The sequence below is a fragment of the Loxodonta africana genome, chromosome 7, assembly GCF_030014295.1.
Source record: "Loxodonta africana isolate mLoxAfr1 chromosome 7, mLoxAfr1.hap2, whole genome shotgun sequence".
Taxonomy (NCBI): domain Eukaryota; kingdom Metazoa; phylum Chordata; class Mammalia; order Proboscidea; family Elephantidae; genus Loxodonta; species Loxodonta africana.
Genome location: NC_087348.1, coordinates 1,577,066 through 1,598,622, shown reverse-complemented (window position 1 = coordinate 1,598,622; position 21,557 = coordinate 1,577,066). Strand labels below are relative to the sequence as shown.

General features: G+C 64.0%; 1 protein-coding gene across 4 annotated transcripts in view; it reads right to left on the bottom strand.

Annotated features, from left to right (window-relative positions):
* Positions 1-350: 350 nt before the first annotated feature.
* The window catches only part of BRSK2 (BR serine/threonine kinase 2), a 35,116-nt gene continuing 13,909 nt past the window's right edge, over positions 351-21,557 (bottom strand). The window contains exons 4-16 of one of the 4 annotated variants that reach the window (XM_064287556.1): positions 21,283-21,429; positions 19,453-19,484; positions 18,936-19,100; positions 18,254-18,351; positions 18,006-18,156; positions 14,109-14,169; positions 13,101-13,308; positions 12,487-12,535; positions 7,498-7,621; positions 5,893-6,073; positions 5,718-5,807; positions 5,462-5,556; positions 351-1,272 (exon numbers count right to left, since the gene is read on the bottom strand). In XM_064287556.1, the coding sequence (XP_064143626.1) occupies positions 5,471-5,556; positions 5,718-5,807; positions 5,893-6,073; positions 7,498-7,621; positions 12,487-12,535; positions 13,101-13,308; positions 14,109-14,169; positions 18,006-18,156; positions 18,254-18,351; positions 18,936-19,100; positions 19,453-19,484; positions 21,283-21,429 (1,392 nt within the window). In that variant the 3' untranslated portion in view covers positions 351-1,272; positions 5,462-5,470. Of the gene's footprint in view, positions 1,273-1,490; positions 1,751-2,746; positions 2,805-5,461; positions 5,557-5,717; positions 5,808-5,892; positions 6,074-7,497; positions 7,622-12,486; positions 12,536-13,100; positions 13,309-14,108; positions 14,170-18,005; positions 18,157-18,253; positions 18,352-18,935; positions 19,101-19,452; positions 19,485-21,282; positions 21,430-21,557 lie in introns of those variants that run through there. The other 3 variants (XM_064287559.1, XM_064287557.1, XM_064287558.1) reach the window with 3 other exon arrangements.

Genomic DNA, 21,557 nt, shown 5'->3' with positions numbered 1-21,557 from the left:
CGCCTCAAGTTTCTTTCTTTTTTTGTCATTTTAATAAAAAAAACTCCGCGGTGCCCTGGCCTCCCCCTATCCCTCCCCACAGCTCTTGGACACGAAACCAAGCGCGTCCCCAGCCTGTGCCTGGGCAGAGCGGCCGGCGGTGCCATTCCTACCCACCCCTATGCGGGGGCTGGAGAAGTGTCTACGCAGCAACGAAACGGACCCCCAGAGAGCTAACCGCGTCGTTCTTTTAAATATATATATATGTATGTGCGTATAGAAATAACCGGGGGGGAACTGAAACGCAAATCCGTCCTGCTCAGCGGCTCCCCACCCCCGCTCCCTTTTCCAAAAACAACCAAGAAAAAAAGTCTATAAAAATATCTTGCAGGAATTCTTTAAAGTTTACAGTAGCTTGCCGGCGCTGCGCTCACCGGCCTGCCTCCCTGCCCGCCCGGCCGCCAAGGCCCCACGGCCTGAGACCCCACCCGCCAGTGACATGGAGACAGACAGATAGACGGCAGGAGGGTGCTGCTCTGCCCCTTCCCTGACAGGGAAGAAACTCTGATCAAGAGTGAGCAATACTGGTCAAGCCCGCCTGAAGCACGGCCGCCAGGGAGGAGGATACGGGCCCTGGGTGACGGACGGGCGTCTGGCTGGCGGGGTCCTGGTGGGCAGGTGCCGCCCTCTTCCTGCTCTAGCACCTCCAGGTCTCTTTCTTTCCACCTCTGCCACGAAGATCGTCAAACCAGGTGCCACCTCCAAACCCCAGAACGAGGCAGCAGGAAGATGGGGCGCAGACCAGACGGGGCAGGTGGCTCCGGCACACGCTGGAACAAAGCAACAGTGAACGCGGAGGCGAGGCGGCTCCGGCATGGTGTGGGGGCGGGCCGGGTCTGTCTCTGCTGCTCTGGCACGGTGTGGAGGTGGGGCAGGGTCTGTCTCTGCTGCTCCAGCATGGTGTGGCGGTTGGCTGGGCCTGTCTGCTGCTCCGGCACGGTGTGGAGGTGGGGCAGGTCTGTCTCTGCTGCTTCGGCACTGTGGGCCGTCAGTCCTGCCAGAAGTCTGACTTGGGGCCAGTGGGATGGAGGTGTCCCAGAGCCGGGCTGCCATGTGAGTCAAGCAGAGCCAGGCAGGTGGGCAGGAGGGCAGGTCAGGGCCTCGCCACACAGCCGGCAGCAGCAGGAGAGGAGAGGAGGGAGGGTCCGCAGCAGCTGCCTTCCGTCACAAGTGTCCAGCGTGGAGCAGAGGGTGGCTTCGTGGAGGTGACATGTTAACTTTTCGGGATAATTCCTGGTATCAGAGCGGAAACAAGCGACGGCGTCAGAGACAGACAGAGACAGAGACAGCAAGAGAGGAAGAGGGTGCAGGGCATGCCGCCCGCCCCTCTCCTTCCTCCCAGGCTCCGAGACAGCAGTCTAGAGGGACAGAGCCGGCACAGCCGGGTCCACGGGGCGGCAGCGGTGGGCGGGCAGGCGGCGCGGTCAGTGCTGTGCGGGGGGCTAGTGTGGCTAGGGCTGCTTGCGGCGGGTGGCGGGCGGCCCCGTCCTGGCCGCATCCTTGCCCTTCGGGTGCTCGGCGTCTCCTGTGGGGCCGGGGCCGGGGCCGGGGCCAGGGCCGGGGCCGGGGCCGGGGCCAGCGGCCGCCGAGTCACCGAGCAGGCCATGGGCACTGCGCTTGGTGGGCGTGCTGGGGGCCTGGGCCACCTGCCCATTCTCCTCGTCTGAAAAAAGTTGTTTAATTACGTCAAAGAAGTTACTCAATGGGCTGCCTGGGTACACAGAACAAAAGACAAAAAGAAAAAAGAAAGAGGCAGGGAGGGAAGGAGAGAAAGAACACAGAAATGAACAGAGGCCTTGGTGAGAAGGACCAGGGAGGCCAGGGAGGTGGAGGGCGTGTGTGGGGTAGCGGGCAGCAGGAAGCTCGGGGTCCCCAGGCCTCTGAGATGACCACATGGGCACGTGATGAGGCCCCCTGCCCCTCACCGGCAGGCCCCGAAGGCCCTGTCCCCCCAGTCACGTGCCAGGCTCCCTATACCAGCCCCACAGCCAGGCTGACTCCAACCCCCAAGATGAGCAACAAGACCAGGGCCAGCCACAAGCCACGGGGCAGTTGGGACCTCGCCCCACCCAGAGGCAGGAGAGGGCATGGCTGCTAGCCCCCTCAATCCCCCAGGGAAGCGAGGCAGGCAGTTTGGACAGAGGTCAGCACAGACAAAGATGGCAAATGGGTGAGCAGGCATGAAGGCAGGGTGGGCGAGGCAGTGGGGGGTGGCCCTGGTCCCAGAGGGAACGTCCTGAGGGTGGGGGGACAGCCCGGGTGGGGCAGCTGCTGCTGTGCTCACTGCCCAGGTGAGCCAGCAGGTGGCTCCTTGGCTCTACTTCCTCTCAGACCCCCCTGAGCACTGAGCAGGGCACACTGGGAGGTTACAACCAGGACTCGCCCTGACCAGCCAGGGCCACAGATGGGCCCTCAGGGTGTGGGGACCCCTCCTCTCTGAGGCTTGGGGGTCCCTCTGGGGCCAGACCGGACTTGGGGCATGTGAGCATGTGCACACCTCCAGCATCAAGCCCAGCGGGCGGGTTGGGTGCGTGATGGGGTGATAGGACTTGGAGGGGGGAAGGAGGGTCCTAGGCTGGCAGGGTGGCCCTTGGCACCACCCAGCGGGCGAGTGCGAATTGCTGCCGGTGCCGTGTGAGGCGTGGTGTGCCTGCGTGTGGGGGCGGGGTGCAATACGGTGCGGGCGCTGGTGTGGGAGGTGAGCGTGGGGCTCTTACCGCACTTAGAAAGCCTCCCCTTCAGCATATCCGTACAGTGCGTGGTGTCTGGACGCAGGTGGAGAGAGGAGGGCAGAGCATGAGAACGGCTTCAGGGGCGGGGGGGCGGGGCAGGCGGCAGGCGCGATGTCTCTGTTACCGGCCGTCCACAGGACAAGGCCTGGCCCTGCTTCCCCTCTGGCCCTCTCATTGGGCCCAGGACACAGGCTGAGCTGGGGTCTGCCCTGGCCGAGTCCTCACCTGGGTGCTGCCCCTTCACTCCCTGCTCAGGGTCTCTGTGACTCACCCTGGCACCCCTACCCTCTAGGGCTCCTGCTGGGGGTGGGAGCTGCCCCTCCAGGCCCTTGTGGGGGCTTCCGCAGTGTGGGATGTATCTCCTCTCCTGCTCTCCACCTTCTGCTTGGGGCTTCTCAGCCTCCCCTTGTTGGGCAGACTGGGGGTGCTGTCGGGAGAGGTCCCCAGTCCCTTGGAGGGCTGTGGGCTGTAGGAGGAGGGTGCTGGGCTGAGCGGGGCCCTGGCTTGGGCTCCCACATCTCTGCACTCCTAGGGAAGGAGGCTGGGGAGACAGGCTCAAGGCCGGGGTGGATCTCAAGGGTCTCCAGGGACAGCAGTTCAGGCTAAACCAGGCTCAGGGCCGGCACGGCATCCCCTGTTTTGGGGAAGAGAGACGGCTGGAGGATGGAGCCCTGCGGACAGGGCCATGTCCACCTTGGTCACTGTGGGGCCCAAGACTTGGGACAGCGGTCCTTGCTGAAGGACGGACGGCCAGACACCACATGGGGTCGGGTTGGGAGTGGGGCCACAGCTGGCCAGGAGCAAAGGAGCCTCATGCCAGGTGGTCACCTCACCCAGAGCCTCCTGAGTAGACGCCAGGTCCAGGCCTCCCTAGACAAGCCCCATCCCTGCCCAGCCTTGCTTCTGACAAGGCTGCCCAGCCTTGCTTCTGACAAGGCTGCCCAGCCTTGCTTCTGACAAGGCTGCCCAGCCTTGCTTCTGACAAGGCTGCCCAGCCTTGCTTCTGACAAGGCTGCCCAGCCTTGCTTCTGACAAGGCTGCCCAGCCTTGCTTCTGACAAGGCTGCCCAGCCTTGCTTCTGACAAGGCTGCCCAGCCTTGCTTCTGACAAGGCTGCCCAGCCTTGCTTCTGACAAGGCTGCCCAGCCTTGCTTCTGACAAGGCTGCCCAGCCTTGCTTCTGACAAGGCTGCCCAGCCTTGCTTCTGACAAGGCTGCCCAGCCTTGCTTCTGACAAGGCTGCCCAGCCTTGCTTCTGACAAGGCTGCCCAGCCTTGCTTCTGACAAGGCTGCCCAGCCTTGCTTCTGACAAGGCTGCCCAGCCTTGCTTCTGACAAGGCTGCCCAGCCTTGCTTCTGACAAGGCTGCCCAGCCTTGCTTCTGACAAGGCTGCCCAGCCTTGCTTCTGACAAGGCTGCCCAGCCTTGCTTCTGACAAGGCTGCCCAGCCTTGCTTCTGACAAGGCTGCCCAGCCTTGCTTCTGACAAGGCTGCCCAGCCTTGCTTCTGACAAGGCTGCCCAGCCTTGCTTCTGACAAGGCTGCCCAGCCTTGCTTCTGACAAGGCTGCCCAGCCTTGCTTCTGACAAGGCTGCCCAGCCTTGCTTCTGACAAGGCTGCCCAGCCTTGCTTCTGACAAGGCTGCCCAGCTCTTCCCAGGGACTGGGAGAGGCCTGGCCAGTCAATGGAGGCCTTAGGAGGCCTCGGGGCCCTGTGAGACTGCCAAAGGCCTGACAGTGGCACCCCGGTGCCCACAGCCCCTGTAGTACTCAGGGCAGTGGCAGCCGGCCTGTGTGTGTCCTTATCCCAGGGCTCCTCCTACCCTGTTAAGTGCTACACCTGAGCACACTTGAGTCCACCTGAATGTACTTGAGCCCACCTAAGTGCACCTGAGCCCACCTGAGTGCATCTCTCCCAGTCCCCACACCAGACTCCCAGGAGAGTGGGCCCCAGCCCCTGCCTGCAGATGGGGTGATGAGGAGCATGAAGTGTGGGGTGGGTGACGCACACAATGGAACGAGCATGGCTGAAGCAGAGGGTGGACAGGGCAGGGCCCACTCTGGCCCCCAGGACCCCACACAGCAGCACCCGGGAGCCCCTGACGAGCCGCCTCCTGTAACCTGGGCAGCAGGCTCGGTACACTGGGCTTGGGCGCCATCTCGTGTCCCCAAACCCAGCCATGCCCATGCAGACAGATAGGCACCTGTCCTTCTGGCCCTCACTAAAAGGCGTGCACGCGCGGTCCCGCAGGCCCGACAGCCTGGTGCCCCTCAATACATAGGGCCCACACATGTGTGCAGCCCTCTCCTCCCAGAAGCTACTTCACGAGCCCTAGGCTCTAGGTCTGGGCCTCCCACAGCTCAGGCCGGGCAGCCCCAAGTGCCCCCTCTGTCCTGCCCAAGGTGGGGCTCCAGCATCAGGAAAAAGACGATCAGAGTGTGGAGCTAGCGTTGGCGTCGGCCCACAGCCCCTGGGGATGCTTCGCGTGGGGCGCCTGAGTGCCGGCAGGCGGGCTCTGAGGCAGGGTGCCGGGCTAGGCTGCACCTGTGGGCGGCTGGCTCAGCAGACGGCGGTCTGGGGCTCAGCCTGTGCAGGGCTGGAGCCAGCACAGGACGTGGCGCAGGCACAGGGCACCTCTCGGGCCAGAGACCTGCCCGCAGCCCTCCCCGCCCAGCGGCAGGGCTGGAACCTTACCTGCCAGCGTCAGAGGCTACTCTCGTAGCTGGTGGCCACCTTCTGGCCCTTAAGCACAGCGCCCCAGCTCAGTCCTGGCGCTGGCGGGGGCGTCTCTACAGTGGACAAGAGGCTCTTTTCAGTCTCGAGCAGCTGAGCCTCACGCCCCTGGGTGTGCAGAGGCCACCAGGCCCGAAGCAGCCTGAGGGGGCCAGGTCCTCACGCCCCCCCATCGGAGCCACGCCGGCCACAGAGATGCCACGCCGCACCCACTCACCTGACAACTGCTGGACAGATGGCTGGTCATGTGTGCTTAGCAGCTGGGCCTGGATGGTCTCCACCACCCTCTTGAAGCGCCGGCTGGGGCCTGGGGACAGAGTGGAGGTCACACCGCGCAGGCCGCCTGGGCCCCCACCCGCCGTCGCTGGCCCGCCCGCCCGTCGCTGGCCCACCTGACAAGAGTGTGAAGGTGACGGAGTAGATGCCATTCTCCTTTTGTGCTTCCCCACCCTCCGTGTACGTGATGTCCACCTGGAACTTGACCGGCTTCTGGAACACGGCTGGTCCCCCCGTCGACTTGTACTCGGCCCGGAAACTCGTCTGGGAGATGACACTGTGGCTGAGGCTGGGGATCTGGTGGGAGTGGCAGGCGGGCTGAGTCATGGCCTTGGCTCCAGGCTGGCTCCCCACACCCCCCCAGAGGTGGCCCAGGACAGGCCGGCTCTGCCGTGCACCAGCAGTGCAAGCCCCAAGCCTCAGCTTGCTATCTGAGAAATGGGCACAAGCCAGATGAAAACCAGCAAGGTGGGAGAGAAGAGCACTCAGCCCCCCACCCAAGGCCCCCACCAGCTGAGGGAAACCCTACTCGTTGGCTTCTCGACAGAGAACGAGGTGTGCAGGTGGGGCTCATGATCAAAACCAACCAAACCTGTTCTCGCTGAGTTGGTTCCGACTCATAGTGACCCTATAGAACAGAGTAGAACTGCCCTATAAAGTTTTCAAGGAGCACCTGGTGGATTTGAACTGCTCACCTTTTGGTTAGCAGCTGTAGCCCTTAACCACTACACCACCAGGGTTTCCTTGTGATCAAGGACCCGTACACATCAGGGCGGAGAAGGGAGGGGCGCGCATAGAGGAGCAAGAACAGGTTGTGGGGACATAGGCCCTGAGAGCCAGTGGAGGAACAGGGATGGCAGGCGTTTTCTGTGGGTTAGGGAGTGCAGGCCAGCTTGGGGGTTCTGGATACTGTGGACCCAGGAGTTGTCTGAACCCCGTTTCCGGCTGGTCTGATTAACAGAAGCGTCTGAACAGCCAGCTCAGGCCTGTGCCGTGTGGGCCCTGCTGTGTTCCAGTTACATGGGGGCTTGTGCGGGGAGTTTCACACAGCTGGCAGCAGCTTCTGCCCTTGAGGGCATCACCCCCAGGAGGGGCTCTGCTGCTTGAGAAGCCGCTGCCCCTGGCTCAGCCGCTGCCTTGAGCAAGGCCCCAGTACAGGGCGGACCACAGTGGGGGAGTCCAGAGTGCAAAGATGCCCTGGGGTTACGCATGGGGCATGGGCGCCCTGGTTGGGAGGGAGCCCAGCATGGGATTGTTGTGGCGGGGGAGGTGGCCGAGGGAAGGCTGCGTGGCCGAGGGGACACAGGGCAGGTGTCTGGGGTATGAAGCTCTGCCCCAGTCCCAGCACAGGCTCCATCTTGGGGACTAAAGGTGGGGGGCAGGGGTGGTGGTGGCTCGAGGGATCACAAGGGAGCAGAGGTTGCATGAATGAGCGGAAGCATGCAGCAAGCCTGGCCTGTGTGCTTGAGGGTGGGGAGGGGGCCTGGAGCCAGGGCTGCAGGAGGACCCTCGAGGAGGGTAACAGGGCTCCCAGCCACAAGTAGCAAGGGAGTGAATGTGAGCGAATGTTAACGAGCACAAGTGCATCTCCTTCCAGGGCCTGGGGCCTCCTGGGCTGCCCAGCCAGGCAGTCGTGTGCTTGTTAAATACGTGAACGGTATGGGCCTGAGCATCCCGCCTGTGCCCTGGCGGTGTCCTGAGTCCCCAGGGCCGGGGCTCACCGAGAGGAAGGCGTGCACAATGTCGGCCTTGATGGAGCTGAGCGGCTTGTCCTTGATGACCACAAAGATCTGTTCCTCCTTCTCCAGGTTGATGAAGTTCCCGAACCAGGACTTCTTGGCCAGCCTGGGGGCACGCGGGGAGGGCGGCCGGTTATGCTCAGGGCGGTCCTCAGGGCCCAGGCCCAGCTCTCTGCCTCCCTCTGGGCCCGGCCCCTCCTCCTGCGCACCACAGCTGTGCCTGGGCAGTGCCCTCTGGGGAAGGCGAGAACAAAGGGTGGGGGCTCCCTGCCCTCTTGCCCCCCCCCACCCCCTCCACTGGAGCCGCTGCGTTTGGTGATTCTCTGGGCAGCAGAGATAAGAGAGGCTGCGGCTTCCGAGAGCAGGACCAGGACCCACAGCCCCGCCACCTCTAGGGCACAGAGAGCCCTGGGTGGGCAGGTGGGCTGCGGTGGCCCACTCTTTGGAACACAGAGCTGCGTTGTGCCCACCGGCCCCAGCAGAGATCACCTGTGGATGCAGACAGATCCCCCCCGCCCCGGCTGTGTCAGACCTTGCTGGGGGGTCCCAGACTGACCATGTTCCCTGATGACCTGGCAGCGGGTTCCCCGCATGGGGCCTGAGCTGGTTTCAGCCCTAACTCCAGGGATTTACCTTCTTCCTGGGACAGACATCCTGTTCTCCGTTTAGCACAGCAGAGCAGTGTTTATGTCACCCAAGGCTGCTAGGTACTAGCAGCGCCCCCGGCTGCTCTCAGAGAAGAGCCGCCCCTGTTGACCCCACTTCTGTTACCCTCTGGCTGGGCACACCGCCTCCTTCTAGGTCACACCCCATGGCAGGCCCACTTCAGCCATGCTGCTGGTCTCACTGCCCTCCCCAAGCCTGGTACATCCCCCATGGGAGCCCTCCTGCCCTCCCCAAGCCTGGTACATCCCCAGGGAAGCCCTTCTGCCTTTCCCAAGCCCGGAATGTCCCCCGGAGAGCCCTCCTGCCCTCCCCAAGCCTGGTACATCCCCAGGGGAGCCCTCCTGCCCTGTAGAAGCTGGAGACGCCAGCGTGGGAGGCAGGCTCCTGAGATGACCCTGGTCCCCATCTCAGGACTGATGCCCTGTGTGGTCCCCACCCTGAGTGTGGGGGCCTGCGACTCACTTCCAACCCACAGAGCACGTGGTGGTGAGGGTGTCACTTCTGGGTCTGCGTTACCAAAGGTGGTGGCTTCTGTCTGGCTGGCGGACTCTCTCAGTGGTAGTTTTGTTATTCAGCTTTTTACAGGTGTACAACTTATTGACAGCAACTACACTGAGCAGCTTCTCTGTTGTGGTTTGATGAAGCTGACATGCGGGGGCCACAGGGACCCGGACGTGGCTAACAGTCACACTGGACCTTGAGGTGGTGGGCCAGGCCAACACTGATGGCCATCCGTGAGACTGAGCAGTGGCCAGGTGCGCCACTGGGCCCTGATCCAAAGAAACGTGAGCCGTCACTGGGTCTATCTGTTATGCAGCAGCGGAGATGACTTGTACAACCAGGCGGCCTCTGTCTTCTTCCCTCGCAGCTAGGGTGTGGATACATGCCCCAGCTCCCCAGGCACATGTGCCCTCATGGTGGAGGACAGGAGAGCGTAGCCACGATGTGACGTCTGGGCCTGGTGCTGCAGGGTCTGACGATCGGGGTGTCCTCTCTGAAGCATAGTTCTGGCAGTTTTCTTGGCTGGTAAAGTCCCTTGATTCCTGCCCACCACCTGGGCTGGTTCCTTGGCCACCTTGGCCGTTCGTGAGCCACCCGCAGCCTTCCGACCAAGCCCTTCTGCCCGGATCAGCCGACATCTCACACGCCCTGGCATCCTGGCCGAGGAGCACCAATGAGGTCCCCCCGAACCCTGACCGTACCAATGCTCTCCCAGCGCCCTGCTAGCTTTCGCTCCAGGCACCTGCCCTGTGTCTTACACTCTGGGGGGCAGGCCCCGCCCAACCTGCTCCCCACATCCCATGCCCACATTGGAGCTGGAGCCCAGGTGGTGCTCAGGGATGTCTGCTGACAGGTGGTGGGGTGGTCAGGTGCTTTTGAGAACCATGAGGTGTTTCTGCTTCTCCTCCCTGGAGAAGGACAGAAATAGTCGGAGCTTGATGAGCGGGGCTTCCGTGCTGGGGACCCTGGTTGGGTGGCCCCAGTAGACAGGCCCATGGGGAGCAGTCACAGGGCTGCCAGTGGCCATGGGAGCAACACTGAAGTGAGGAGGAGGCCTTGGGCCACCCCACACCTGTGGACAGGAGCTGGCCAGGCCCCTCAGGAGCAGAACAAGTTCTTGCAGGATCTCAAGGATCAGAACCAAAAGGAGAAAAGGCTGCAGGCAAATCCCACTGGCCTCTACCACTGCAAGGTTTTTTTTGTTTTTTAACGTTTTGGAAGAATACAATAATTGTATTCACAAAAGCTTTCGGTAATAGCAGAAAATTGCAATTTAAGGGACCGTCAAGGAGCCCTGATGGCACGATGGTTAAGTGCTTGGCTGCTAACCAAAACATCAGCGGTTCAAATCCACCAGCAACTCCACAGGAGAAAAGACCTGGCAATCTGCTTCCATAAAAATTATGGCCCAGAAAGCCCTATGAGGCAGTTTTGCTCTGTCACGTAATGTCGTTATGGGTTGGAGCTGACTCAACACCACCCAACAACAAGGGACATTCGAAATAGGATTGGGGCAGTGGTGGCTCAGCGGTAAAGTCTTGCCTTCCATACAGGAGACCCGGGTTTGATTCCCGGCCAATCTACCTCATGCCTAGCCACTGCCCGTCTGTCAGCGGAGGCTGGCGTGCTGCTAGGATGCTGAACAGGTTTCAGCAGAGCTTCCAGACTAAGACGGACTAGGAAGAAAAACCTGGCAATCTATTTCTGAAAATCAGCTAACAAAAACCCTACGGATCACAATGGTCCAATCCACAACCAATCATGGGGCTGGTGCAGGACCGGGCGGCATCTCATTCTATTGTGCATGGGGTCCCCATGAGTTGGGGTGGACTCGGTGGCAGCCGGCAACAGCGAGAGCAGGATTAAAACAGTTCCCTGAACCTAGGTCACAGGGCAGGCAACAGGCATGCTCTGCTGGGTGGGATCGCCACGGGGGAGAACCTGAGCGTGCAAGCTCCAGGCTGTAGATGCCGTGCTTGGTGGGCTTGTGTGGAGCAGGCTGCTTCCGCGTGGCTCCGACACACTCCTCTCTAAAAAGCTTTTTTTGAATCTCCGTTGCCGCTGCCCCCAGCCCCTGGTAACCACTAGTGATGCTGGTCCGGATGCGTTTGTCTATTCCAGACGTTACCCACGAGCAGGATCTCACACCATCTGTCCTTCTGCGTCTGGTTTTTCCCTCAGCACATGTTCAAGGTCCACGTATAGCGTGGTGTGTGTCGGCACTTCAGTTCTCTGATGCCCGAGTAACACTCCATCGTGTCGATGGACCACCTCTCATTTGTCCGTCCCCTATGGACAGGCACCTGGGCTGGGTCCACCTCCTGGCCCGCTCTCTCTCTCTCAGCTGCAGACGGGTCTCAGCATCGTCTGAGAGCCAGCTGGCTATGGCTGTGGCAGCTCCCCGCCTGCCCTCGCCCCTGCAGCCCCACCCTGCAGCTCCCCAATCCACACCTGTCCCCCTGCCCCGTGTCCATACTGGACTTTTGGCCCTGGCATCATCACCCTCCAGGACACCAACTGACCTACAGAGGCCACTACGGGCGGGGGAGGCTGTGCTCAGCAGTGTCTCTCCAGGATGGGGAACTCTGATCCGCATGACGGCCCCCTGTGGGGATGAGACCCCCCCCAGCCCTAGAGCGGCCGGGTGTGGGACCCCAGATGGCAGATGCTGACCCCAGAGCAGCCCTGTGTCCCCATCACTGCAGGTCTCCTGTGGCCCTCCTATTCTCCTGCACATTCGGGAGCTGAGGGTGTCAGAAGGCGGCACTGTCTCCTGGCCCATGGCTCCGTCTGCACCCGTCTTTGCCGAGGTCACCCTCACTTGTACACTGTCCCTGCTGGGCTCTCTGGGCTCCTCTGTGCCAGTGCTTGGTGGTTCTGTGCTGGTTCTGGGCTTGCTGGTGGTTCTGTGTCCATGCCAGGCAGCTCTCTGCCAGTGTTGGTACTAGGCTTCCTGGGCTCCCTCCTGCTGATGCTGGGTTTCCTGAACAGTTCTGTGCCGGGCTTCCTGGGCAGCTCCTCTTCCGTGCCAGGCTGTCTGTCTGTGCCGGGCTTCCTGGGCAGTCCACCACTTGCTCTTCCTCCTCAGGCAGGACTATGTTTTCACCTTGAGAACTCCCTCCCCTCAGCCCACTGCCGACCCCCGAGGCTCAGGAAGCCGGGGGGCTCTGCTTCTGCCCAGAGAACCCTTCCAGGAAGCCAAATGCAGCAGCCCTATGAGGCAGGTCCCTTCACGCCGAGTGAGTCTGGACAGTGCCACCTCCTGGCTGTGTGTGTGTCCCGAGAAGGAAATGAGAAGGCCTGGCCAGAAGAGCTGGAGGTCAGCACAGCTCTGCCAGCTGGGGTCTGGGGTTCCGGGGTCCACAGCAGGGGTGTGTGTGACAAGCATCAGAAAGTGTGGCTGTGAGGGACCCCCCCACGCCACGCACTTCCCTCCCCTCCCCCAGCACCTCCTCTTGCACTCCCCTCACCCACCTTCAGATGACCCCAAGCATCCCACCAGGACCCCCACCAGGACCATGGCTTCTCAGCAGAGACAGGAGCACAGACGTTCCCCTCCTGAGCATCTCCCTCCCACAGCGTACCCTGCTGCTCCCCCACCCCCATCATCCCACCAAGCAACAGGGCAGCTGGCCTTGGGGGGAGGTGTCAGGGAGCGACCCAGGAGGGCAGGTAGGGGGCTGTGAAGAGGCACTGCCACCCCTGTTCAGAACCCTCGGCTGATCACTCAGCCCGCACAGTGTAAGCCCACATGCCCCCCTACCCCAGTGAGGCACCCAGGCTCAGCGGACCAGGGGCACTTACTCTGGGGACGACTCCGGGGTCAGGTTAGACATCTCCTCTGGCGTTGGGACTGCACGTGGGACCGGCAGGGAGAGAGAAGCGTGCTGACTGCCAACCCTGCGGGGGCTGACCAAAACACCCACCGGCCCCACCCCCGCACGCTGGGGGTTGACTGGCCCAGAGGCTCCCTCCAGTCCCTGCTGCAGAGCCCGCCCAGTCCAGGCAGAGAGACCCAGTTGCAGGAGCCTGGGGCCATGGAGCTGTCCCGTCCCCGGTGCTGAAGCCTTCTCTGGCCCCTAGGCACAAGCCCCGCTGCGTCCCCTGCGCCCAGTCCGCCGTGCTGTGGTGCCGGTGGGCCCCTAGCCACCGCTGCCCTGACCTTGCGGCTTCCCGACTCTCCACACCACCCCCCACCCCCCGGACTCAGCAGCCGAGGGAGCCTGGGCAGAAGAGTCAAGGGACCGGGAGAGCCTCGCCGCGCCCCTGGAGACCAGCTCTGCTGTGCGCTCACACGGACCCCGGGACGCATAAGCACCGAGGGCGCTGACGACAGCTGGCCCAGGGCCAACAACCAGGACCTGGGGAAGGTGCGCGGCCATGGGCCCCGCCCACGCCCCGCCCCGAGCCCCGCCCACCTTGCAGTTTCCGGCGGTGAAAGCGCGGCGAGCCCAGGAAGCTGTTCTTAATGGAGTTGAGCCGCGTCCTCCAGGGCACGCCCCCGACGCTGGGGCTGGACGGTGGCGTGGGGGTGGGCGTGCCCGCCGGGCTCTCCTTTGGCGTGTGGACTGGCGTCCCCTTGGGGGTGGGGAGGGGACTGCCCCTCGGTGAGGGGTGAGGGGTCACCTGTATGGCAGGGACAGATTTGGCGTTTGGATCGGTCCTGGGCGGCGGAAGCCGGGCGGGGGCCGGCGGGCCGGGGGGCGGGGCCGGCGGGGGCCCAAGGAGCCCCGCGGCGGCCATGGGGCGCCGAGCCTGGGCGCCGGCCGGGGGCGGGTGGGACCTGGCGCCCTGCAGCGGCCGGTCGGTACGCGCGCCCTTGCACGGCAGGGTCTGAGTCCGGGGGTTAGGCCGCGGGGTCGGTGCTGGGGGGGCGCGTCCGGGCCGTGAGGTGCTCCGACAGGCTGCGGGCTCCGCGGAGGCGGCCAGGGGGCAAGCCAGGAGAGGCGGATCAGGGGTCGGGAGGGGCAAGAGGAATTTCCTAACAGGCTACGGGGGAAGGGAACCACGCGAAGGGGCACGAGGGGGGCCCACGCCGCGAGCAGCCCGCGCGCGCCCGCATGCCCGTGCACCAGCATGCAAACACATAGCCGGAGACCAGAGGAACCCAAGCACAGGGACAAGTGGTGGGGGGAGGGCAGGCGGGGGCGGGTGTGCAACAAAAAACACGAGACACACGAGAAAACAAAACAAAAGAACGTGCAGTTAGCAGAGCTCCACGCGGGTGCAGCAACAGCAGCCGGGGGGCCCCCAGCAGCACGCGCAGGCTGTCCCAGGCCTGGGCAAGGGGTGTGGAGGCCCTGCCTGCCTGTGCGTGGGGGCTGGGCCAGGGATCCCCCGGCGAGGGGAAGTGTCATGGGGTGACGGCACCTGGGGTCCCTTCCCACCCCGCACGCTGAGGGGCTGCTGGGGGTCGGGTCACTCACCCGGGGGCTGCTGAGCGGACTTGTGGAGAGGCCGGAGGAAGCGCCACTGATGGACCGAGACCTGGGGGTATAGGCAGAGAGGCTATGTCAGGGGGAGCGCGGGGCAGCCATCTCCTGCCTCCTCCCCTCCCAGATGGATCCTCCAGGAGGCCTCAACCCTGACCAAGAGCCCCGAGGCCAACCAGAACCCTGGCCATGCCCCAGTCTCACCAGCACCCGGGGCATACAGGAGCTATTAGAGCCCCCCCAAAGCATGGCCAGTCTTGGCTCCCTCCTCCCCCACTCAAAAGCCCAGGATGGACAGAAGGACCCAGGATGAGGCATGGGCTGCTTGTGCACTGGACCCAGGCAGGTCCCGCCCCCCCATGGGCCTTGTCCAGTCCAGGCAGGCCAAATCCTTTCTCCCCAAGCCTGCTGCCCCGAGCTTGGCCCCTGAGCCTGGCCAGGGCCCAAGTCTTCGCATCCTGGTGCCCGACCACGTCCACGGCACCCCGCCCCCACCCGAAGCTGCCAACGATGGCCGCCTGAGTCCGTCCTATGAAAGCCTGGGCTGAGCCTGGGCAAGCTGGTGGGCGCCGGCAGGACGGTGGGGCCAGGCACACCCAGACCGGACCTGGGCATGCTGTCCCTCTGCCATGCGAGGAGCAGAAGCAAGTGTCTGCTCACCCCTGGGTGCCAGCACCCGCTGTCCTGAGAGAGGAAGCAGGAGGGGCCACAGCAGCCGTGGGAGAGAAGAGGACAGAGGAGCGTGATCGGCACCACGGGCCGCCCCCACTGCGTCCCGGCCCCCGAATCCACGCCAGAACCCTGGGCCCCTGTGGGCTGCCCAAGGTGACACCTCTCCCTACCCAACATGCAGGCTGGAGAAGGAGGCAGTGACCCCCGCCCACCCTGCTGCAGATCACAGGGGCCCTCAGCCCTCGGCCAAGCTCCCAATGTAGACCCGGAGGCCAGGAGCCAGCTCAGGGCAGCCGGACCCCATGCGTTGTCTTGAGGGTGGCTGAGTGCCCTGTGGTTTTCCTGTGGGGGCCTGAGAAGAAGCCCCCAGCCGCCCAGGGCCCGAGGCAGGAGCCTGTCACTGACCTCCATGAAACAGAAAAGGAAAGGAGGAAAAGGGGGTAGGAAGTGCCCCCCCCGCCCACCTCTGCCATCTGCCTGGTGGCCCTGGGACTCTAAGCTGTAGGCCCAGGTAGGGAGGGCAATGTGGGGAGCAGGATGAAGAGGGGGTGGGAAACAACCCCCCCTCGCTGTCTGCCTGGTGGCCCTGGGACTCTACGCTGTAGGCGCAGGTGGGAAGGGGAGGGAGGGGGGCAGCAGGCATGGGAGGTAGAGGGAGCTCGGTAGGACCCCACTGCCAGCAGCGGGAGGCCTGCCAGTGGCCGGAGGAGCAGGCATCAGCACCATCGCCCAAGTAAGACCCTTGGCCCCCCTCCTCCCACCCTTCTCAGGAGCCACAGGTCACACTGAACTGCCTGGGCTGCCCTTCAAGATGACCCCAAGACCACAGCCATGCCCCCAAGGGTACTCTGCCATGTGGGGTCCTGGGCAGGGAGAGCCGTGCAGGTCTCCAGCCCTGGGCTGTGGGGGCCATGGGGTGGGTGTCCCTCACTCGGGCTGGTCCTCGGCTTCAGCTCTCCTGACCCCAGACCCAAAGCTGTAGGGGGGAGGGGGAGGGGCAGGAAGGGGCCCCGGGCCTAGCCCCCACCATCCGCGTCTGCTGCACCATGCCGGGCAGCAGGACAGCGTCTGTGGGCAGGGAGTGGGGGCGGGTGGGCAGGGTGTGTACCTGTCTTCTTTGCTGAATTGGGGATGGGCCTCAGCGATATCCAGGCTTTTACTGAACACTGCTTTACTGCAGCAGGGACAAAGCGAGAAAACAGAGTTACAATGCAGCCACGCCGGGCAGTCTGGGATGGGCCAGGGCTTTGAGGCTGGGACAGCTGAGAGGGGCAGTGGGGTGGGGGGCAGAGCCCACCTGACCCCAGGCCGGTGAATGGCAAGAGGGAGCTGGGTAGAGAGAGGGCATTGCACGGGGGACCTGTCGGGCAGGGTGGCTGGCCAGGCCTGGAAGATGATCAACGCTACCATCAGCCCCTGGGCCTCTCCCAGCCCCTGTAGGTGGCCCCTTGTGGCCGTCCATGGGCAGCCAGGGGACCTAGAGCTGCATGTTGTCGAACCAGGAGGAAGCAAAGCAACTCGGGAGGAGCTCTGGTGGGATGGACCAAAACAGAGAGGTTTTCAGGGTGGGCCGTAGCCTAGGGTCAGCCTGCAGCCTGTGGTCTACACCCCATCTCCAGACCAGTACACATACCCTAGAAGCAATGGGGCCTGGAGACTAGATCAGGGCAGCCAGGGGACTGGTGGTTAGAGGTCACACAGGGGGCCAGGGCCTGGGCAGTGTGGTCTCCTGTCCCCCTGCCCTGAAGCCCCCGGCAGGTGGGTGTGGCAGGGGGTGCCTTTGTGGGGAGGGGCTCAGAACCAGCACTTGACCTGACTGCTGGGGTCCAGTGAGAAGCCCCAGAAAAGGCTCTGGAAATGGAGCTGGGGTCTACAGACCACTACAGGATGGGCCTGGGTTGCTGGGCGGGTGCCTCCTTGGGGCCCATAGGGCCCAAGACAGGCACGAGCCAGAATGCTTCAGGAGGGACCTCCTCCCGGTCCCCTTGTGTCCCTGCCCCATTCTGGGAGCCGAGGGTGGCCTGAGCCATGGCCTGGTTCCCTGGGAAGGGTCTGGGGCCACCTGGACAGGCCTGAGGATCAGGATCCAGCCCAAGGCAGCTGGACCCAGCACTCTTGGCTGTTGTGAGGGTGGTCAGTGCCCTGTGGCTCCCTGAGTTTCCCAACAAATTTCTTAGGGGCAAGCCTGATCCTGCACCCCAGCCCCTGGTACGGGGGTAAGGTAGCGGCTACTGTGTCCTCAGAGTGACTGAAGCCGCCGGCCAGGGAGGAGGGCCTGTGCCCACCCAGGTTCACCCGTCCCCAGCCCTGCTCAGAATCCGTCTGGAAGCTCTGTGGGGCAAACACCCTGCCTTCCCCAGTGGATCTGTCATCACTCCCCCAGCATGCTGTGTTCCACCTGCCCCACACCACGTTAGGTGACCCAGAGGCAGGAATGGCATTGGGGTGGGGGTGGCCCTGCCTGGCCAGCTGCTCTGGATCCCAGGGACACACAGGCCACTCATGGGGTCCAGGCAGAACAGGACTGGTCCAGCCCAGTTCAGTGAAGCTCAGCCTGCCCAACTAGCCAGTCCACCCACCCGGCCCAGCTCAGCCCAGGCCTCCCAGCTCAGCCCAGCTCAGCCCAGTCCACCCACCCGGCCCAGCTCAGCCCAGGCCTCCCAGCTCAGCCCAGCTCAGCCCAGGCCTCCCAGCTCAGCCCAGCTCAGCCCAGGCCTCCCAGCTCAGCCCCGCTCAGCCCAGGCCTCCCAGCTCAGCCCAGCTCAGCCCAGGCCTCCCAGCTCAGCCCAGCTCAGCCCAGGCCTCCCAACAAAATAGCCACAGCCAGACTAGCCCAGCCCAAGGCTACACTGAATGGCCGAGGCCAGCTCAGTTAAACCCAGCTCAACTCAACCCAGGCCAAAAAAGCAAAGATAGTCCAACTTAGCCCCACTCTGCCTGGCCAGCCCAGTGCAGCCAAGCCCAGCTCAGCCTGACCCTATATACCCCAGCCTAGCCCAGCCCAGCCCAGCCCAGCCCAGCTCAACCAGGCCAACAAAGCCAAGCACTGACCAGCCTAGCCTAGCCCACCCGGCTCAGCTCGGCCCAACCCTCCAGAGCCATGCCCCTCCACGCCGGCCTTAGTAGACCCCGAGCCAGTGGAGCCCAGCCCAGCCGGTGACCAACTTGGCCGTGGGTGGTACCAGTGCAGACCCAGCCAGGCCTCCCAGGAGCATGTACCTCTGACCGTGCTGGGCCATCTCAATGGCTCTCCGAGCAGGCACGGGGGAGCCGCCATCCGTCACGCTGAGCACCTCCATGGACTTACGCTCCGGCCGCCGCTTGCCGTGCCGGTTCAACATGGGGGAGTCCACACGCTTCCGGGGGGGGTCTGTGCACAGATGGGGATCAGGCCGCACCCTCAGCCTGTGCACCCGGCTCTGGGTGTAGGCAGTGGGCCAGCCACGGACTGCCCCTGGACCTCGTACCTATTTCGTTCCTGGGGGGCAGGTCCTCGTCCTCGTGGCTCGGGTACCGCTCCTTCCGGTCCAGGAGAAGGAAGTAGATCATCTTCTCCTGGTTTTCCCTGCAGCAGAGAGAAAGTCACCAGGGAGGAGGGTGGTGGTGGTGGGTGGGCTCCCAGTTCCCAGGGCCACACCCCAGCTCTCCAGGCCTCTTCCTCCTGACTCTTGGAGGGTCCTCACAGGCAGAAGATGCGGCTTGGCCCCCTTGCTCTATTGCTTTCGGGTCATCCTTGGACATATTCCCCACAGCGGGACCTACCCCCAAGCACCAGCCCTCCTGGCCAGCCTGACCTGCTGTGGCCCCTCGCCTGCAGATGCACTCCCAGACAGCAGGTCCTGCCCCACAGCCCCAGCCCTCCTGGCTCCCTCTGGCCCTTTACCTGCAGACGCACTCCCGGACAACAGGTCCTGCCCCCCACCCCTGGCCACCCTGACCCGCTGTGGCCCCTCACCTGCAGACACACTCCCCAACAGCAGGTCCTGCCCCCGAGCCCCTCCTGGCCAGCCTGACCCACTGTGGCCCCTCACCTACAGACACACTCCTCAATGGCAGGCCCTGCCCACCACCCCAGCCTGTCCTGTCCTGGTCCTGCGTCTGCAGATTCACTCCCCACAGCGGGTCCTGCCCCCCCACCCCCCCACGTACTCCTCTGACAACAGGTCCTGCAGCAGCTTGTTGCGGTCTCGGAAGCAGCCCAGGGAATGCATGCTGTCCAGCACGTCCGGGTCGAGGTCCTCCAGGCTGGGCAGTGAGCGGATCTGCACCTTGCGGGGGACGGGCTGCTCTGGCTCTGGCTCATTTTTGCCCCCTCTGTGGACGACAGGGTGTCGCCATGGTCACTGCCCCCGGGCCCCCACAACTTCTCCACCCCTACCCTGAGGCGGCTGGGGAAGGTGGGAGGCCTGGCCCGGCCCTGGCCTGGGACCCGGGGTCCTGCTGGTCTCCCTGTGCCCGGCCCCTGCGTGCTTCCTGTGTCCTGCCCGTGCTTCCTGTGTCCTGCCCGCACCACTGCAGGCCAGCGAGGGTCCCTCTGAGCACTGCCAGCAGCCCAGGGGGCCAGGACAGGGCCTGCCCTGGGCCAGTGCCCTCCCCCCTTCCTAGCAGGTCCTCTGGCCACAGCAACAGGCAAAGCAAGCTATTAGTGGGTGGAAAAGCTACTTACATATACCATATGTGTTTCTGAATGTGCTCTAGCTACAAGGAAAGAGAAACAGGGAGTTAGTACGGAGGAAGGACAGGAGCCCAAATTAGAAGGTGTAAGGGGGAGGATGGGGCAGGAAGGGGGGAGGAGGCCCCAGAGGGGGAGGAAGGAGAAGGGCAGAGAGGAGAGGAGGGAAGGGGAAGGAGGGTGGGGAGGAGGAGGGAGGAGAATGAGGAGAAGAGAGGGAAGAAGGTGGGAAGGGAGGAGGGTGAGAGGGAGAAGCCTGAAGAGGGGATGGGGTGGGAGAGAGAAGGCTGGGGAGTGGCTGCACTCCCAGAGGCTCCAGGCCAGCATCCCCCAGTGGAGAGGAAAAGCAAACCTAGAGAAGGAAAGGGGTTGGGGGCAGGGCTCCAGGCAGGGCAGGGGCCAGAAGGAGGGGAGGGAAGCAGCAGGAGGCAGGAGCACCTCTCCCTGGGGTTGCTGTGCTGCCAGGCCTGGCCTCCCCCTTGGTGGTCCTGGGGGAGAGGCCTGGAGGGAGGAGGGCAGGGAGCAGGAGGGCCTGGTCCACCTGTGTGCAGGGCGGGGGCCAAAATGCAGGTGCAAGCAGGAGGCTCGGAGGGCAGCCCCAGCCACACAGACACATCCTCTCCTCCCTGAACAGGGCAAGCTCAGCTGGGGAGGGGGAAGAGGGCAGCCCCTAAGTGAGCTCCCACATCCCGGAAAGGCCAGCCCACAGGGAGCCCTTAGCCTGTGGCAAATATCCTGGCCCCAGCCTATCTGGCGGGGTGTGAGTGGGGTAAACCCTGCCTTGGTGGCTTCGCTCAAACCCTCCCCCAATGCCCCGCTCACGGCTGTAGGGACTATGGAGGGCTTGCACCAGAACACCACACAGGCAGCCTCATCACACCTGGGCCTTGGATGGTGGACACATGCCTCCCGTGCACACGCAGAGCTCTGGGCATACCTGTGCCACCACCTGTGCATGACCTCCTCTGTAGCAGTGACAGGCATGGGCCTATCACCCTCCTGTGCACACGCACACACACCTGTACATACACACCAGTGCACACATCATGACCCCTGTTCCACAGCCACTGGCACAGACCTGCTCTGTGCACACACTATGCATGCAGAGTGCACACACACGTGCACACATCATGATCCACCTGCTTCCACACTCACAGGGACAGACCTGTTCTGCCCACCTGTGCACTCACACACATGTGCACTCACACACACATGTGCACAGACCTGTACATGTACAACACACGTATACACACACGTACGCACACCTCTGCATGTACAACGCAGCTATACACACACGTGCACACATACCTATGCGCACAGACATGTGCACACACACTTGTGCACCTATCGTGATTCTCCTTCTTCCACACTCAGGCACAGGTCTGCCCTGCCGCCCACCTGTGTACTCACACGTAACTGCACACACACCTGTGTATACGACTGCAAACACGTGCACACATCATGATCCCCCCTGTTCCGCACGAAGAGGCCTGCCCTGCGCCCAGCGGTACACACTTTCACACCCCCAACATTCCCCGCCCCTTGCCCGCAGGCACGGAAGTCCTTTCCCCCGAGGAGGGTGCCTGGGCGAAGGCGCCGGTGACGGTGGCAGTTGCGCTTGTCACTGGGGGGGGGGCCCTGGGAGGCCTCGGAGCGCCGGGAAAGGCTGAGCTGGGTGGGTCGTGTAGGGGAGCGGCAGGCAGGGAGGAGGGCGAGGCAGGAGCGCCCACCGCGGACGGGCCCAGGCTGTGCGCGGGGGCGCAGGAGGGGGCTCCCCGGCGAGGGCCAGGCAGGCCGGGCCGGGGCGGCGCGGTCCCCACGCACCGTGAGGCGCCGCGCCGCGTCCACCTCGATCATACCGCGCAGCAGGCTCTGGCAGTCGGGCGGGATGAAGTGCGGCATGTGGAAGACGCCGCGCTTGACCTTCTCCAGCAGCTGCCGCAGGTTGTCGTCGTCGAAGGGCAGCGCCCCCTGCGGGCGGCGAGGGGAGCGTCAGCGCGGACCGGCCTGCGGGCAGCACCGCGGACAGCTCCGCGCACGGCTCCGCGCACGGCGGGCCACCGGGGGAGGGGCGGGCCACCGGGGGAGGGGCGGGCCAC